Below are 19,982 nucleotides of genomic sequence, written 5' to 3' on the forward strand. Positions count from 1 at the left end.
ACAGAGAAAGAGAGAAGCAGAAACACAGGCAGAGGGAGAAGCAGGTTCCATGCAGGGAGCCTGACGCGGAACTCGATCCTGGGACTCCAGGATCATGCCCTGGGCTGAAGGCAGGCGCTAAACTGCTGAGCCACCCAGGGATCCACTACAACTAATCTTTTAAAATTTTAATAGCTTTATTGAGATGTAATTCAAATACCATACAATTCAAGTGTATAATTCAATGGTTTTTTCATGTTCCCAGAATTGTGTAACTATAACCATAAAAAGAAACTTAATATTCACTAGCAGTCAACCCCCTTTTCTCCCAACCTATTCTAGACCTAGGAAATCACTAATCTACTTTCTATATCTATAGATTTGCCTATTCTGGACATTTCTTATAAGCGGAATCATAAAATATGTGTTCTTTTGTGACTGGCTTCTTTCATTTAGCATGTTTTCCCGGTTTACTCATGTTGTAACATGTATTATTATTTATTCCTGTTTATTATTGAATGATAGCACACTGTATGGATAGATCATATTTATCTATTCTTTAGTTGATGGATACTTGGGTTTTTTCTCCTTTTTTGCTGTTGTGAATACTGCTGCTCTGAATATTCATGTATGAGTTTTTGATTGAACATATATTTTATCTGGGTATATCTTTAAGAGTAGAATTGTTGGGTCATACAGTAACTCAATGTTTAATATTTAACTGAACTGAACTGAAAATTATTTTCCAAAGTGGTTGCACCATTTTACATTCCCACCAGCAATGCATGAGTCTTGCAATTTCTCCATATCCTTGCCAATACTTATTATTATTTGACTTTTTGATTATAACTATATTAATGAGTGTGAAATGGTATCTCATTGTGGTAGAAAAAGGGAACCCCTTCACCTCCTTTTTCATCCCAGAAGTTTTGGAAAGTACCTAATTTCAACATAAACGTAAGTAAATCAGTTTGAAAAGTGCTTTGTGTCACTCTCTTTTCCACATTTCTTCTTCTGTCCGGACCTTGAAAAAGAATCCAGAATAGAACTGGGCTCCACAATTCTTCTCTGATTCTAGAGATTGCAGACTTTATTCATGGCATCAGTGAACTGATGCTATCAAGACAGTTTTAAAATAACTCTTCTTGGCTCTATTAATATAAAATAGAAGCCAAGGAAGAGCTGTTTTCCCAAACCACAGCCAGCTTCCATATTTATTCCCACATGTTTCTCTGTAACTAAAAGAAGACATCATTACTCCATCCCCAACTGCATCCCTGTATGTTTTATTCTGAGAGAAGACCTAGAGAATATACAGGGATAGGTTTTTCCCTCTTATTCTTATCATTATCATTGACATGTTATACACCCACTATAAGTGGGGCGTTTTGTATAAAAGATACAGTCTCAATTATTAAAGACTTTTTTAGAGAGGGGTAAGGAGTATTTTCTTCTCTGTTTATTTTGTTATTTTTGTAAGAGTAACTAAATTCTTCATTTAAGAAACTATGACTATTAATTATACTTCCAGTTTAATACAGAAGATGCAATTATAGCTTAGATCTGTTTAAAATTTATATTCATAGTTTACATTTATATAAATTTATTATCTATAGCTATTGAAATTGGGAACAACCAGAATAATTATTGAATTAATTATATAGTCCTATTTTTTTCCTCTTCAAATTTCTCTCATTAGTAATATCATGCTTGTTATGCAATTCTTACCTAGAAGTCAGAAGTCCAAGTGCCTCCAAAGGGCAAGAAAATTGCCATCTTCTCAAAATGGTATGTATTTCTGAAACAGTTCTTACATCCCATCCAGGAGCACTACCCAGGACCAAAGGAAGGGAGCAGTTTTCATTATTGCAGTAGAAGCGATAAAACCATAAGTATCTTTTCTTTTCCTCAGAGAGTCTGCAAAACCAGAGTGGAAACTGTAATTTATTGGAGTTTGCTACACTAACAAATGTTATAGTACAAAATCTGACTCAGTTCTTTGAATTTCATTTTAGTTCACTTTGGAAAACAAGTCTTTTATTTTCTTGAAACAATTTGATAGGTTATTTTATTGTCTTTTTCCTATTAACTTCATTCTTTTATAGAAAAATAAAGTTCAGTTCAGATAATTCACATTTATTTTATCTTCCTCTCATTCTTGCCACTTTTTTTTTAAAGGCTATTTTGGTTAACAGAATCTCTGTCTCCTTTAGGGCAGAGCAAGTTTTATTTGAATCCCACAACATGTACTAGTTAGGACAGAGATAATCGAAAATTTACTCTTACTTTCTTTATAAATTAATTTAGACTCAAGTGGGCTTGTGAAGAAATGACATATTTTAAAGGTAATATTCCTTCATCTCATAGGGAGTTTCATCAGAGTTCAGAAAACTCTACACTAAACTTCAAAAGATCTCATTTATCCTTGGATTTGGGCTTTAAATTCTCATATTTAGCTGAAAGTTTAGAGTTAAAATGTCAGTGAACAGGATTTCTGTAAATGCCCAAGTGTTTCCCCCTGGAGAATGGTTCCAAACAGAAGATTGAAATCTAGGACTAGGGCCATTGACTTGCTGACAGTTTATCATGTTTTGCTCACACTCCAGCAGAAGCATTCAGAACCACAGTTCAACTGGAGGACAGCATTTCTCACATGACAATGACAGCTTTTGAACACAGTCTCCTCCAAACTGACAGTGTTGCTTAGCTGAAATTAGCTAAAACTTGAGAAAGATAATGAGAAATATTAAAATATTTTAAAGGTTAATATTTCTTTACATTTTCCAAAGCCATCTTTATCTACAAAATGGAAGGGTTGGATTATAGAGATTTTTAAAAGTATGTTTGGGCCCCTGTCCTATTTTCTCACGACCTTCCCCCGCCAGAAAGTCCTCAGAAGAAAAAGTTCCATAATAAAATTATTATTATTACTAAGCCAAGTTATTTTGTTCTGATTAAATTCCTTTTTCCCCAATATTGACAAGATATTTTTCTTTTACTTTCTTTTAGTGAAGCATACATAATTAACATCAAAAGGAATGCACACATTCAGTTCAATACATTTTAACAAATGCATATACTGAATAAAAACTACACTCGTTTCAAGATAAAAGTTTTCTCATGCAAACAGAGATAAAACACTGGCAGGATTTCTTTCACTCTATATTACTATTATCTATTTTAGAACTTGATGTAAATGGAATCAGAATAAATACTTTTATTTATAGTTCCTTTCACTCAGAAATTTGACTGTAATATAGGTGTGTGGGTGTGTCTGTGTGCTTGTTTGGGAGTTGCTAAGTTTCTTATATCTTTATAAGTAAAGTTATTTGGGTTGAAGTTTAAAACAAATTTGTGAAATTTTGACTATTAGCACTTTTTTTTTTTTTTTGGCCTTGATCTTTCTCTCTACTCCTGTGTGTCCAATACACATATTGTCAGTATTGTCTGACAAGTTATAGAGATCTGTCACAATTTTTATGATTATGTTTTTCTGTACTTAAACATGGTGTATTTTATATTGCCCTCTCTTCAAGCTCATTGTTGTTTCTTTATTATGCAATCTAAGCCATTCCTGGGATTTTTAGAAAATTTAGATATTGTGTTTTTCAGCTTTTAAAAATTTCCAATTTTATTTACTGAGACTTCATTTGTTCACTCATATACATTTTTTTTTGTAAAACCACACATGTCTTTATGATAGTTGTATTAAAATCATAATCTGCTAGTTTAAATATATTTGGATTTGTTTCTGTTAACTGCTTCTTCTATTCTGGGCTATGGTTATATATTCCTGAGTCTTCCTATGTCTAACAGTTATTGATTGTATGTTAAATATTTAAGATGCTACACTGCACATTGCCATCTTTTGGGTGTTGAAGGTTTCATTTTTTAGTAGGCAGTTTAAATACTAGCAGATCAGCTTTAGCCTTTTGAGGTTTGTTTTTATGATATGTTAGGTTTGGGCCTAGCATAGTCGTTAATCTTGGGCTACAGAACACTTATTCTTAGTATGCATCTTTCTGGTTTCTTTGTTGAATGGTTGGGGTGTTCTCGGATCTTCTATAATTCTTACTGGTTAATATTTCTTTTTTTTTTAATTTTTATTTATTTATTCATGAGAGACAGAGAGAGAGAGAGAGAGAGAGAAAGAGACAGAGACAGAGACATAGGCAGAGGGAGAAGCAGGCTCCATGCAGAGAGCCCGACGTGGGACTCTATCCGGGGTCTCCAGGATCAGGCCCTGGGCTGAAGGCAGTGCTAAACCAGGGAGCCACCTGGGTTGCCCACTGGTTAATATTTCTATGCCTTCCAGCATTGTGTAATCTGTGGAATCTACATTCATTTCACACCTCCCTGTGGTGGCTCTTTCGTAGGCCTTACAAAATTTTTACCTGCTCATGAGTAACTTAGTACTTAGTTATGTATTTCTGTAGCTCCTATCTGTACTGTTATGGTCTAGAAATTCCAGCTGCCTCAGCATCATTAAACTCTGATCTCTGCCCATTTTTTTTTTTTTTTAATCTCAGCAAGACTACTTTGATAATCTTCTTTGATTATACCTCCCAGAGCCATGATGTAGAAAGTGCCTCCAGGCTAAAAGCCACTTTATTCATGAGTTCACCTCAAACCCCATCCAATTTCTGAAAGCAGTTGTTTCATATATATTTTTCTTGTATCATATTCCTTTAAGTCAGGAGGATTAGTCGAGTAATAAGTGCCTAGCTATTTCCATAGCTAGAAATGGAAGCATTAATTTCTTTCAAAACATGGTTTTCTACCTTTTAGCCTGGAATATTCTTCAAATTAGAAACATTCTTTTAGCTGTTATCAAGAACATATATTTTTAAAATTTTTACAAATACTATACGTACATTTTTATTGAATCTCATTGAGTCTGAATTTCCTGACTCTGATTACATCTGAGAAATTTAAAAAGAATAATTGTCACCGTCTAAATGACAGAGTGTAGTATTTTGAAACAAGTTAATCTGACTTTTTTTTGAAGTTAATCTGATTCTAACACAAATTTTATCACATTGAAGGCCATTCTTCATCTTTTTCACAATCCAGAATGAAATACTACTGTACTGAGCTTAATAATTGTATTGGAGTAAATGAAACAGAGGAAAATTCTGCTTGTTTTATGTATAAATTATTCATTTAAATAGAAACTGAAGGTCTAAACTGAGGTCTAAAACAAGTTGGGATTCATTGGGGTAAACTTAAAAATACAAACTTCTAATATTTTTTTTTAAAAGATTTTATTTATTTATTCATAGAGCTGCAGAGAGAGAGAGAGAGGCAGAGACACAGGCAGAGGGAGAAGCAGGCTCCATGCAGAGAGCCTGACATGGGACTCAATCCAGGGTCTCCAGATCATGCCCTGGGCTGCAGGCGGCGCTAAACTGCTGCACCACCAGGGCTGCCCACAAACTTCTAATATTTAAAGGAAGTTACTATCCTAATTTGTTGCTTTTGATCTTTCTTGTTTGAATATACTTAAATTTTCAAAGCATGGCATCTTCTTCATATTTAAAAAAACATTACAATATGTTAGTCTGATATGTGACATACTTGTTAAATCTAATGTTTTATATTTTTGAGTAAATAATAGAAATAGAGTAAGAAATGCTTCACCTAGTTAATAGTAGTCTAATATAACAATGGATTATCAAAATGTGTCATGAGGACTATGAGTATTCTTGTTCCATCATTTACAATCCTTAAGGCAACTTTTTATATCAGATATTACATGAAGGAACTTTATTTATTTATTTATTTATTTTCATGTATTATTTATCAGCACAGTGTACAATACTGAAAATATAGTGACAAATAAGATAGATGGGTTCCCTGCCCAATTCTTACAAATTTATGAGGAAGAAAAGAAAAAAAAACACATTAACGAACAAGAGGATAATAGATTGTGTTATGTGTGATATTAAAAGGTAATAAGATAAAGAGTAAAGAGAAAAACTTAATTAGATAGAGTAGTCAAAGAAAGCTTCTTCGAGAAGACCACAATTTAGTGAAGACCCGATCTACAGGATAAGATGATTCAGTTATGTGATGAACTGAAGAAGAAGTATTTCAGTTAGAGGGAACACCAAATGAAAAAGTCTTGAGATAGGAGAGGGATCAGAACAATTGAAGTATAAAAAGGAGACTGATTCATTGGCTTGAAGTGAATGAGGAAAAGAGTATTACAAGGTGAAATTAGAGATTACCCAAAACAAAACTCTTGATCATACTCAACACCTCAGTCTGAAATGGCCCAAATTTATTCCTTCTCCAGAAAATGACTCTAACATCTGCCTATTTAATCATTTCAAAACTTTGGATTCTCCATTGACTTCACTTGGTTTCTTGTTTCTCAGTTGGCTTATCCTCTTGTTACTATTAATCAAGTCACGTCTTCTCAATGTCCAAAATAGATCTCCCAAATCCAGACCTTCCCCCAATATCTATTGCCATCCCCCTAGTTTTAGCCACCATGCCCTCTTGCTTAAAAAGTCACATCAACCGTCTTGCATACAGCTTTCATTCTTACTTTCTCAACTTGTGGTACAAGGTATCACTCAAAAAGATTACTTAGATCACATGACTCTCCTGTTCAAAGTATTTAAAAAATTTCTTATTTTTGGAATAAAAGGCTTTATCACATTTTATATCTTCTCACAGTATACACATAAAAACTTATTTCCATAGCTTTATGCTTTTGCATGCATTAATCAGCACAATGAGCTATGGCTTAGATATTACCAAGGAGAAAGTACCAATATCACTAATTCTTTTATAGCTCTTCCTGGGATTTTATTTTATTTTTCAGAGAATTACTATTTGACAAAATTTAAATACTCCTTAGTCGCTAACTTAATGTTAATAAAACATTATTTATAAATTTTCTTTTTAAATCTGCCATGAAAATTAAATTTTGCTTTTTCCTATTTACTAAAACAACTTTTACTCAGTTGAAGGATGGTTGAGCAATGGTTTATCACTGTTAAATGCTGATATACATCTAATCAGTCTCTGTTGTACTGAACTGAATGATTTCCAATATTTTTATTTGTCCTTTGACTGAAGTAAAGTTGCTAAAAGCAATGGGAAAAGTCTTTAAAACCATACAAAATTACTAATTTAGCTCCTAAACATTAATTGATCATCCAGCAGGTGTGACTTCAGGTAACAAAAGGAGTTTTGTTGAAAGGTTCACTCTTCAAAGATATTGGTGCTTCCAGTATGACTGATCACCTCAAAAACAACACGATCTGGGTCACTTACAGTAAGGGAGACTGTTTCTGTGAAAGTCTGGCAATATGTTTTAAACACTCTTTTGGTGGTTCTTCAAGATTACTTCTATTTTCTTCAGAATCGAATTTCATATACTCCAATTCAGTAGCTGGAAAATCAATCTGAAATAAAGAAGTGATTTTTCCATGTATTGAATGCCTCAAAATACACCATTAATTTAATATTCTCTAAGGTTTGTAGAAACTAAAGGAAAATTCCTGTTTTCTGTGCTTTTTACAAAAAATAATTTATAAAAGAATCATTTGGATTGGAGCACCTGGGTGGCTCAGTTGGTTAGGCGTGCAACTCTTCATTTGGGTCAGGGTTGTGGGATTGAGTCCTGCATCAATCAGGCTCTATGCTCAGCACAGAGTCTGCTTCAGATTCTCTCTCTCTTTCGCTTTCTGCCCCTCCCCCCACTTGTGCACATGTGCATGCACATTCTCTCTCAAATAAAGAAATAAATAAAATCTTTAAGAAAAAAAGAATCATTAGGGTTTGGACTTGGTATTTAAATATACATGGCATTTAGCAATTCCTCATTTAGATTCATGGTATAAATTAATCTGTAATGTCTGAGGAAAAGAGAAAAAACATGACATTTTATAAATTTAAATGTTATATTTGTTTAATGCTGAAATTATATCCTTTCTACAGTTCAGTATTAAAATTTCTTTGTATTATTATTATTTTTTAAAGATTTTATTTATTTATTCATGAGAGACACAGAGAGAGAGAGAGAGAGAGAGGCAGAGACACAGGCAGAGGGAGAAGCAGGCTCCATGCAGGGAGCCCAATGTGGGACTCGATCCTGGGTCTCCAGGATCATGCCCTGGGCTGAAGGCATGCACTAAACCACTGAGCCACCCAGGGATCCCTTATTTGTATTATTAAATGATAAAAATTGTAGATGGTAATTACACTTTTCTCAAGTAAATACCTGAGAAAATAAAGAGTTACTCTGTTTATTTCTATTTCAGGAAGTTTACAGGGCTGTGAACCACTCTGTATACATGAAATTTCTGGTAAAAATCTGTTTAAGTGTATAATCAAATACAGAATTGTTGCTCTTGCTCTGTAGTTCAGATTTATAGACAGAGCTAGTATTCAGGCCTCCTTTTTTTTTTTGCACAATGTGCTTTCCATTAAATCATGTTTCAGTAATAATCTGATTCTAGTAAATTTGAAAATCAGTTAACAAAATATATAGTTTCAAACTATGTAAATGAGCTAGATATTTTAGTGCCCCATATGTGTGTTTAAAGTTATCATATATTTTTTCATATTAAAAAATCTAAATAATTTTTTCTCTGCTGACCTATGTTGGTTTGGGGTCTCAGAGAAAATTGAGGAACACTATAAGGTGGACTGTGTGAGTTACAGCTTGAAATACAGTTGAATTTATTTGGGTTATTTGTTTTTAAGATTTTATTTATTTATTCATGAGAGACACAGAGAGAGAGACACACACAGGCAGAGAGAGAAGCAGGCTCCACGCAGGGAACCCAATGTGGGACTTGATCCCGGGACTCCAGGATCACACCCTGGGCCGAAGGCAGGCGCTAAACCACTGAGCCACCAGGGATCCCCTATTTGGGTTCTTTAGTGGAAAAATGTTTTGGCAGTTTCATAACCTCTAAAATTTGTCACATTCGTTTTTGGTATAATTTTTGTTATACTGTATCATTTATTAGTCAAATATGAAAAAAGAACTAAATCATAGAAAAAGCAACATTATAATAAATTTTGCCTTTTCACACAAAGATTAATTTTAGTCCCTTAGGGAGAAGTAACTCCAGTATTAGCAAGAGTAACTACAAGTTACTCTTTGTATGCTCAAATGTTTTTAAACACATGAAACAAAAATAGTAGAAATAGTATTTGATGAGCTAGTTTAATATTATGTTGGTTTTAAGCAAAGAGCAGGGTGGATGAGTAAACTAAAGCTACTGGATGAGAATATAGAAGTATCCCTATGTACAAATATATAATAAATTATTTCATATATTTCACTTATGAATTTTTAATTTCTGATATATGAATGTGGCCCTATACAGATTGCATTATCTCATATGTTATTACTGATTCCTGACCCATTGATAGAAAATATTAGAATTTCTCCCAAAAGCCTCTTATTCTAAGTTTTTCAAAGAAGTGAAGTTCCCCCAAAGTATATGTTATTATATTTGCTCTAGAATTTTTTTGAGTATCATGCATTATGGTAGATATAAAAAGTATCCATCACTTTCAGAGAACTTAAAGCCTAATTAAGGTGAAAAGATATACATTAACAGTTAAAGTATGGTTATGGTACTATATATATATATATCACCCCAAAGTTGGCTTCAAGTCAGTAATGGCAAACGTGATTCTGGTTTTCTCCTTCTATGATCGTGACTAACCAAGCCTGGCTTTGGTCTCAAAAATATTTTTAATAGAGTGTTCCACGAGATCTCCTCAGATGTCTCCATTGTATATGCCATGACATCTATTTATTATATTACATTCCTGTCTCAAGCATTGAGGATTCCTGATTTTTAAGAACAACAAAATTATGAGGCTCTTTCCTCTGGCATACAGGATAATATTCAAACCTGATTACCCTATCCTCTAATTCATACCTCCTTATATGTCTGGATATTGACTTCTTGTGTTCCATTTATGCCTCTTACTTCATTTCATCTCCTCATCTTTCTCCATTTACACTTGACCACCATGGTTCTTACTATGACTTCATGACTTGGAATTCCATGAGAAAGCTTCTCTGAATATCCACAGTGTCCATGACCTACAAACATGCCCATAGGTACCCATGGGCCCAGGTTTGGGCCCTCATGATTCTGTCAACTTGTTCAGAGAACTACCCCCTGGACTGCAGATGTCTTTTGGATATTATAGGGCATGTGAATGTTAGACCATAAGTACTATAGTAGTTCAGGGGAAGGAAGAATGCCTACCAACTAGATGGCAATTATAGTGAGTTCTAAGGAAGGAACTGTAAAAGAGTAAGACATAAGACAGTCCAGGTGTGATGGAAAAGAAAAACAAAAAACAACAACATCTGCAACATTAATTAGGATACAAAATGTACTATGTTCTAAGGACTTGGTATCAATAAGACTGTTGCTTGCCCTAAGATTGTTGATAATAGAGAGTAAATATCTAATAAAATATTAGGTAAAGTAAAATACTTTGGGTGAGTAACTATGAACTGGTTTAAGAAGAAGGCCACTTACATAAAATGAAGAATCAAGCACTCTAGAATCTGGATTCCAATAATTGCAATAAAGTGCTAGGTTGAGAAATATCTGTAAGTTGGGCTATTATAGTGATCAGAGGTATGGACACATAGCACTGATTTTACAAATATATTTCAGGTACTATGCTAGATATTGAGGATAAAATACACAATGCTTTCAGAAATCAAAAAGTCAATGGGCAAAAAGCCAGTGAGAAGGAAATATAATGTCCATGTGTTGACAAAAATCTTATTGGTTATTATGTGAACACAGAGGAATGGCAATTAACCCTGCTTTGGATGGCAAGAGAGGACAGCTGATGGGAGAGATTTCTAGAGGAGGGTCTGTGGATCCTAAAAGATGAATATTAATTACACCAAGTCAGAGAAGAGGTAGGTAGTGGATGATGAAAGGAAGAGGGAGGGCACACTGCAAGCAGGAAAGTGTTTGTAAATGCACATAAGGTAAAAGCAGGACAGTACATGTCAGAAACTACATTTTCAAAGTTGCTGGAGCTTGAAGTGTCAGATAAGGAGTGGTAAGAGAAACAATGGGAGGGGAGTCAAGCTGTAGAGCGTGACCTTAATTCTCTAGGCAGTGCTGAGTTATTGAAGAGTGTAAATAGAAGAGAGGCAGGTTCAAATTTAAGTTTTAGAAGGATCACACTTATGGATTTTGGATTGGAGAATGATAAAACTAAAGGCAAGAAAGCCAGCTAAACTGTTGTTCCTAGGAGGGGATTTCTGAACTAGGGCATATATGGCAAATTGAAAGGATACACTTGGGGAACATATGGGAGATAAATTGGGAGGATATACTACATACTGAATATGGGTAGGGATAAAGTGGGAAGAGGCAAATGAAACAAGTAGGTGTATATGGGGCAAATGAACAGACATAAATAATTCAGAGGGTGAAAGCAGTTTGGAGAGAAAGGTGAGCTCAGTTTGGGATATGTTTTCTTTGAAGCTGTCTATAGAATATTCAGGTGGGAGTTTCAGCAGGTATGTGGCTATATTTGTCTGAAGCTTGTAGTGTGAAGAATCTGAACTAGAAATATATTAAGAAGTGGACCTGGATAGATACTGTGAATAAAACCTTAAAAATGAATGAGATCTAGCAATCTAGTGCTAGATATGTGTGTGTGTGTGTGTGTGTGTGTGTGTGTGTGTATACACATCTCCAAGATAAATGAAAACATATGTCTGCACACAAACTTGTATACAAATGCTCACAGCAGGGCCATTCTTAATAGCCAAAAGGTAGAAACAATCTAAATGCATATCAGCTAATGATAAGAAAAAAAGTGTAGTATATATCCATGCAATATAATTCAACAATAAGAAAGAAATGAATACTGATACATGCTACAATGTAGATGATCTTTTTGAAACATGATGCTAAATGAAAGAAGCCAGTCGCAAAAAAACCCAAACATTTTATGATTTGATCTATATGTAGAATTGGTGAGTCTATAGTGACAGAAAGTAGATTAACAGTTTTTTAGAACTGGGGAAAATGGGGAACAGGAGATGATAGCTAGAGGATATGGTATTTCTATTTGAAGTGATGAAAATGCTACAACATTGATGTTGGTAGTAATTGTAAACATCTTTAAATAAACTTTTAAAAAGCCCCAAAACAATGAATTGCACACTTTAAATGGGAAGGCTGAATGGTATGTAAATTCTATCTTAACAAAGCTTTTTAAGAAATTCTCCCAGGGAGAGTATATATACTGAGAATAGCAATGGGCAGCAGATGGAAACTTTGAGAACTGTCAACAGGGAGAACTAGCAGAAGGGAAGACTAGGAGGAAACAGAGAAAGAATAATGAGAGAAGATAATGGGGAAGAGAGAGTGCCAAAAGTTGCAGAGACAGCTAGTATGAAGAGAACTAAAACCACCACTGGATAGAGCAACTAGGAATAACAAATAAGCCAAAATACAGTGAATTTAGACATGAATGGGGAGGTGGGGAGGTAGAGGAGTATAGATTATTACTAAAACTCTGCTCTTAGTTCTTAAATTGTGATAGAGCCACTCCACTAGATTGTATACAGAGACAGGGAAGAAGTTGAGGGAGATCCAAGCTAATGGAATCATGTAATAATCTGTCCCCATTTCTGAACTCAGATCTACTTCACTCCATCCATTGCTTCTGGTCAGCATTTCAGCCACAGAAACTGAAAAGAAGGGGGGTACTTAAAGGATTCAGGTTCTGTGATATATTATATCCCTTCTCATACTAGGGTAGCTACCATGGGGCTGTAACTGCCTATCTAATAAAGACAACTGGAAAAGTATAGTTCTGAAAGAAGCTGGATAGAAATAGTGGAACCCTTTCATTCTATAGAGGTGACAATACTTTTGGTGACTTGTTCAAGGTCATAAAGTTTTCTGTTAAAAAGCTAAGAATATAATCCAGATTTTCTAACTCTGACGCTGATGTCTTTCCCTGAGACACATCTTAACTCCTTAACACAAATACTGTTTGCAGAACTTGTTAATTTCCACACTATAATCTTTAGGCTGAAAGATTCTGCTCTAAATTTAGCTGTATAGGGCAGTCCAGGTGGCTCAGCAGTTTAGTGCCGCCTTCAGCCCAGGGCCTGATCCTGGAGACCCAGGATCGAGTCCAGCGTTGGGCATCCTGCATGGAGACTGCCTCCCTCTGCCTGTGTCTCTGCCTCTCTTGTCTCTCATGAATAAATAAAATCTTTAAAAAAATTAGCTGTATATAATTAGAGTGATATTGGTTATTAAGGGTTTTAACTTTAATACCCTAATAATTCCTATTTTATTCTGTATATTTTATCACCAATTAAAAATATCCTGAGAAATTTCCTTTTATGTCTATACCATTTGAAATTATTTTGTAAAAATTAGAGATTTAACTTTTTTCATATTGTTGAATGATTTACATGCCCCTCCTTTTTTATAAGATAAATTTGGTTATACCTCCAGATATCTAGTTGGAAATCTATGCTGCTATTGAATACTTGAAATTAATCCTCAGATTCCACTTGCCAGGATCTGTGTTCTAAAGGAACTATTCCTCTCATCAGAGAAGGATCATCTGATAGTCTCCCCTACTTCTTCCACCCCCATCACTGCAGATAAAGACCTCTCAAATCATAACTTCATATCCTCAAAGCTCTGTCAATGGTCACACTCAGAAGATTCTCATTAAGCTGAGGTAGTTTGTATCTGGCAAGCAATAGTCTGCTAAAAAATCCCTTTGTCTTTTTTTTAAATTTTATTTATTGACTGATCACAAGTGGGGGGTGGAGGGGTAGAAGGAGAAAGAGACTCTCAAGTGGACTCCATGCTGAGCATACAGAGTCCAACTCAGAGCTTGATCTCATGACCCTGAAATCATGACCTAAGCCAATGTTAAGAGTCAGATGTTTAACCGAGTGAGCCACCCAGGTGCTCCTGCATTTGTCCTCTTAAAGAAAGGCAGTTGTTCTGTTACAATGGAACAGCTGCTAAATAATAAGTGACTATGATGCTGTGCCAAGATGGAAGCTGAACAAACACTCTTTTTCATCATCATGTCCATGAATTAGAACTAGATCTTTGATTGTTCAGTGAGGGCTTCCTCCTTTGCAATACAAGCCATGTTTTATTGGTATTATTTTTCTCTTCCACTTTGAACGTCTTGCTAAATTTTGTCCCTTGCTCCAAATTTGGAAACTTAAGAACTTAGAGACTCCACTGGCTTTCTCTAGAGCAGCTGTATTAAACTGAGAGCAGTTTTATCCCTAGAGAACATCTGACAATATCTAGAAGCATTTTTTGATTGTCAGAACTAAGCAGGCTACTGGCTCCTTGTAGGTAAAAGCCAAAGATGATGCTAAATATTCCAGAATGCATAAGACAGCCCCTCCAATAGTTTACCTGGTCCAAAATGTCATTAGTGTTGAGGTTGAGAAATCCAGTTCTAGAGAGTGCTGCCCAGATAGCAATTCCCTATAGAGTTTTTCCGTACAGAGATGGAAAGTTCGTATTTCCTGCCTTTGCATATGTGGGAGGGGTCATGCCTCATATATCTGACCAATATGATCATTTATAATCAACACACAAGGAGGACTCAATAAGGACCAAAGCCTGGAATCATTAGCCACCTTTATTAATGATTACAAATCACAGAGAAAAGAAAAAATGTTGGATGGGTTTTGTTTGCAGTTTCTCTTCCTCCTAGACCTAATTGCTAGTCATATAGGAAATGTACTAGATTTGAAAGATTTTAAGGAAACATGATACAGTGCAGAGGCAGATATAAGATACCAAGTTAATAATCTATACCAATGACTATTTTCAGACAATGGAAAGAAAAATGGCAACACTCCATTCTTTCCTTCATGATCATGTTCGATGGAGAATGGCTAGAAATTGCTATTATATAAGCTGGGAGAAAAGTGCTTTAAGAGTACTGAATACAAAAATAAAAGAAATAGAGATTTTACAAATCCCAGCAGGTTAGAGGAAGAGAAGACTATTAAAATGTATGATCCTAGAAGAGAATTGTTTCTATAATTGAGAAGCTACTTATCTACTAGTATTTGCTGTGTATACTTTTTTTTTGCCATGTATACTTTAATTTCATAGCCTGACACTTACCTGCAGGATCACTGAGGATGGCTGGCTTATATCCCACACTCCTGGAACTATCATTTCTATGGGAGGCTCATTCTGTAATGTCATGCTGAATAGCACAGACCCAAGAATGGATTTGCTACAAAAGAAAACACAGACAGACAGACAGGAGTCACTTCAAGAGGGAAGCTATTATTATATATAGACACTTTCTTTTGGAATGTAAACATAACCAGCTATTTCAGTGGCTGCATTCAATAGTTAGAATAGAAATATAATATTCCATGAGCCTAGATATTGATTAGTAGTTAATTCTAATATATAGCACACATGACTATGTTCACAGCTACATTTATTTTCCACATGAAAAAATGATTTCCACAATGGCTTCTGACAGGTATAATTTATTCTTAATATACAACAATATTGATTAAAAGATGGGACTATGAATCTTCGATTTATATTCTTGGACTTATGAGTGCCTCAAGTCAATAAAGATATCATTAACTCTTCAGAACATTTTTGCTCCATGAAGTGACTAAATTCCCTGGGCATTGTTAAAGGTATGAGCTCTAAATTTATAGAAAGAAAAGATTTAAATTAGCATATGATCTGTAGAATCAAAATAGTTGTGGGACTTCACAGAGGAAATGCTTCTAAATAGAAAGATTATTCATAGTCTGAATGTTTAAAAACAGGCTTTAAATTACCATTGTAAATGAGGGTGAATACAGGAAGAATTTAGACAGGAAGAATTCATGGATGGTTTTAACAGTTTCAGTAACATCCAAATCCACAGATCCTCATAGGAATTAAAAGAGAATCTACACTTGACTGTATGTATGAATTAGATTATTGGTAAAATGTTCCAATGATTACTGAGGACAGTCTGACTTTAAAATATCAAAATAAAAATGTAAGCAAGTCAACAAAAATTAAATATAAGTTTATAAAGAGCTTTAAGACAAAAAGTAAGTCTTTTTGAAAATGCTATAGAGGGGGAAGGAACTAAGATGGCAGAGAAGTAGGAGGCCTCTAAGTTTGCTTTGTTTCTCAAACACAGCTATATAAATAACAAATTATTCTGAATACCCACAAAATCAATATGAGGATTTACAGAGCAAACTGTACAAAAAGAGGGAGAGAAGAGGCCACATCATGGAAGGTAGGAGGTGTGGAGATGTGTGGAAGGTGGGAACTCTGGTCACAGAAAAAGAAGAGAGAAAGAGGAGCACACAGGGATTGCACAAGGAAATAATTCCCCAAAACTATTGACTGGGAAAATAAGAGTGGCTGATTTTCACATCTGCAACCAGTAGGGCTCAAAAACTGGAGCTTTAGAGGTCCATAGCATGGCTGGAATAAAGCCCTGAGGGTGCTGCAGTGTTCCTGTAGAGATGGCAGGTAGGTAATCCGGGGGACAGAGGGTGTGAACTGTGGATCCCCTGAGACACACTGGAAGATGATTCCCCCTTCTTGGGGTGCATCTGAGAGTGGAAGCATTGCCTCTCTGGGGACAAAGGAGCTGGTGGGCAGGATTTCCCTCCCTCCACCCCTCAGCATAGATGCAAAGACACGTGCTGAGGGCAGCTAACCTGGACACTAGTTCTTTAGTGTGCTTTGCTCCAAACCTCACACTCCTGCACTCTGGTGTGACTTCCCTTCTGGGTCAAACCTGCACCAGTCCCAGTGCAGTGAGATCCTCCCCCAGAAGACCAGTGCAGGTCCCTGCCACACCAGGTCCCAAAAGTTTGGAGATTGATTGATTGATTTTTAAGTAGGCTCCACCTGGGGCTTGAACTCACAACCCTGAGATCAAGACCTGAGCTGAGGTCAAGAGTCAGACACTTAACCATCTAAGCCACCTAGGTCCTCTTAAAGGTTGGAGTTTTAAAACTCAACTTGCCTGACTGGGCTAGAGCCCAAAGTGTACTGTGCTGCTCCAGACAGGCAAGTAACCTGGATACAGTATGGGAATAGTAATCTGAAAAATACCCATGATGCAGGCGAGCAAATTATTCACTCTTCTAGGAGGGCTTCACTGACAACAGCAAGCACAAACTCTCCTCTGTGGGGACAAAGAAGCTGGCTGGTGCCATTTTCTTTCCCCACCCTTCAGCATAATCCAATTTCAGCCCCAACAATGGTGGCCTAAACTTAAGCCTTGCTCCACTGTGCTCTGAGGATGCATCCTTTCTCCAGCAAGTATGCCTAAGGACCAGCATGGCAGGCCTCTCTATCTAAAAGCTAGCACAAATCCCTGCATGCACCATGTTTACTGACCATAGAGTTCAGCAACATTTCAGTTCTAGTGGAAATAGTTTTAGGTCTCTCTTAACAGGCAGATCAGAGCACACCTAGTTAAAATTGCCACATTCTGGCCACTACAGGCAAGGAAAAACCCCCTGCAGAAGACTGACCTGAGGGATAGAACAGCCATAACACAACAGCAGAGTGGATGTAGCATACACCAGAGACCTGCTCCTACTATCAGGAGCAGGGAACATAATAGGCTTTCCTAACACACAGAAGAAGACATAAACTGAGACAAGATACCAAGACAAAGGAATTCATCCCAAAATAAAGAAAAAGAAAAGGTCATGGCTAGGAATCTTATCAAAACAGATATAAGTAATATGCCAGATCTAGAATTTAAAGCAATAATCATAAGGATACTATCTAGACTTGACAAAAGCATAGAAGATACCAAGGGGTCCCTTACTGCAAAGATAAAAGAGCTTAAAATCAATCAGGCCAAAATGAAAAATGCAATAAACAACTGGATGCAACACTCATAAGGATGGAAGAAGCAGAGGGATGAATAAATGATAAAGATGATAGAATTATGGAAAATAATAAAGGTGATCAAAAGAAGGAAAGATAAATCTTGGATCATGGAATCAGTGATTCCATGAAATGTATTAACATTCATATCATAGGAGTCCCAGAAAAAGAAGAAGAAAGAAAAGGGGGCAGAAGGTTTATTTGAGGAAATTATAGCTTAAAACCTTCCTAATCTGGGGAAAGAAACAGACTTCGAAATGCAGGAAGTATAGAGAACTCCCATCAAAATCAAGAAAAGCAGGCCAACATCAAGACATATTGTAGTTAAATTTGCAAAATATAGAGATAAAGAAAATATCCTAAAAAGAGCAAGACAAAAGATTCCCTAACTTACAAGTGAAGAGAAAAAAGGTTAGTAGCAGATCTATCCATAGAAACTTGGCAGGCCAGAAAAAAGTGGCATAATATATTCAACATGTTGAATGGGAAGAATCTACAACCAAGAATACTCTATCTTGCAAGGCTATCATCACTCAGAATAGAAGAAGACAAACAAAAGTTAAAGGAGTTTGTGTCTACTAACTCAGCCCTGCAAAAAATATTAAAGGGAACTCTTTGAGTGGGGAAAAAAGACTAAAAAGGAATAGAGAAAATCTCCAGAAATAACAACAAAACAAGCAATTAAATGGCACTAAATTGATATCTGTCAATAATTCCTCTGAATGTAAATGGACTAAATGCTCCAATCAAAAGACATAGGCTGTCAGAATGGATAAAAAAGCAAGATCCTTCTATATGTTGTCTACAAGAGATTCATTTTATACCTAAACACACCTAAGATGAAAGTAAGGGGATGGAGAAATATTTTTCATGCAGATAGACATCAAAAGAAAGCCAGAATAGCAAATACTTATATGAGACATTTGGACTTTAAACCAAAGACTGTAACAAAAGGCACTATATCAAAATAAAGGAGTCTATCCAACAGAAATCTAACGATTATATTTTCTCCCCAACTTGGGAGCACCCAAATACATAAAAACAGTTAATAACAAACATAGGACTCATTGATAATAATGCAATAAATAGTAGGGGACTTTAACACCTCACTTACATCAATGGACAGATCATCTAAGCAGAAAATCAACAAGGAAACGATGACTTTGAATGATACAATGGGCCAGATGGGCTTAACAGATATATTCAGAACATTTCATTCTAAAGCAGAAGAATATACATTTTTTTCAAGGACACATGGGCCATTCACCAGAATAGATCAAATACTGGGTCACAAATCAGTTCTCAAGAAGTACAAATAGATCATACCATGCATATTTTCTGACCACAAGGCTATGAAACTTGAAGTCAACCACAAGAAAGAATTTGGAAAGGCCATACATACATGGAGGTTAAAGAACATCCCAATAAAGAATGAATGAGTCAACCAGGAAATTAAAGAATAAATTAAAAAAATATGGAAACAAATGAAAATGAGAGCACAATAGTCTGAAACATTTGGAATGCAGCAAAAGTGTTCCTAGGAGGGACTATATAGCAATTCAGGCCTACCTCAAGAAGCAGGAAAAAATCTCAAATACAATCTAATCTTATACCTAAAGGAGCTGGGAAAGGAACAGCAAATGGAGCCTAAACCCAGCAGCAGAAGGAAAACCATAAACATTAGAACAGAAATAAATGATATAGAAACAAATAAACAAAACCAGTAGAATAGACCAACGAGGCCAGGAGCTGGTTCTTTGAAAAATTTAATAAAACTGATAAACCCCTAGACATAATAATCAAAAATAAAAGGGAAAGGACCCAAATAAATAAAATCACAAATGAGAGAAGGGAGATCACAACCAACACCACAGAAATACAAATAATCAGAATATTATGAAAATTATATGTCAACAAATTGGACAATCTGGACGAAATAAAAATATTATTCACCACGATCAAGTGGGATTTATTTCTAGGTTGCATGGGTGATTTCATATTTGCAAATCAATTAATGTGATACCCTACTTTAATAAAAGAAAGGATAAGAACAATATGATCCTCTCAATAGATGCAGAAAAA

General features: G+C 35.5%; 1 protein-coding gene across 8 annotated transcripts in view; it reads right to left on the minus strand.

Moving 5' to 3' along the window:
* The window catches only part of PIK3C2G (phosphatidylinositol-4-phosphate 3-kinase catalytic subunit type 2 gamma), a 364,988-nt gene that overhangs the window by 226,731 nt on the left and 118,275 nt on the right, over positions 1-19,982 (minus strand). For 7 of the 8 annotated variants that reach the window (XR_013364236.1, XR_013364235.1, XM_077870889.1 and 4 more), the window contains 3 exons: positions 15,141-15,255; positions 7,267-7,397; positions 1,708-1,896 (listed from right to left, as the gene is read on the minus strand). Coding sequence is in view for 6 of the 8 variants with exons in the window: in XM_077870889.1 (XP_077727015.1) it covers positions 1,708-1,896; positions 7,267-7,397; positions 15,141-15,255 (435 nt within the window). In the remaining 2 variants the exon portion in view is untranslated. The remainder of the gene's footprint in view (positions 1-1,707; positions 1,897-7,266; positions 7,398-15,140; positions 15,256-19,982) is intronic. The other variant, XM_077870892.1, reaches the window with a different exon arrangement.

The sequence above is a fragment of the Canis aureus genome, chromosome 25, assembly GCF_053574225.1.
Source record: "Canis aureus isolate CA01 chromosome 25, VMU_Caureus_v.1.0, whole genome shotgun sequence".
NCBI lineage: Eukaryota > Metazoa > Chordata > Mammalia > Carnivora > Canidae > Canis > Canis aureus.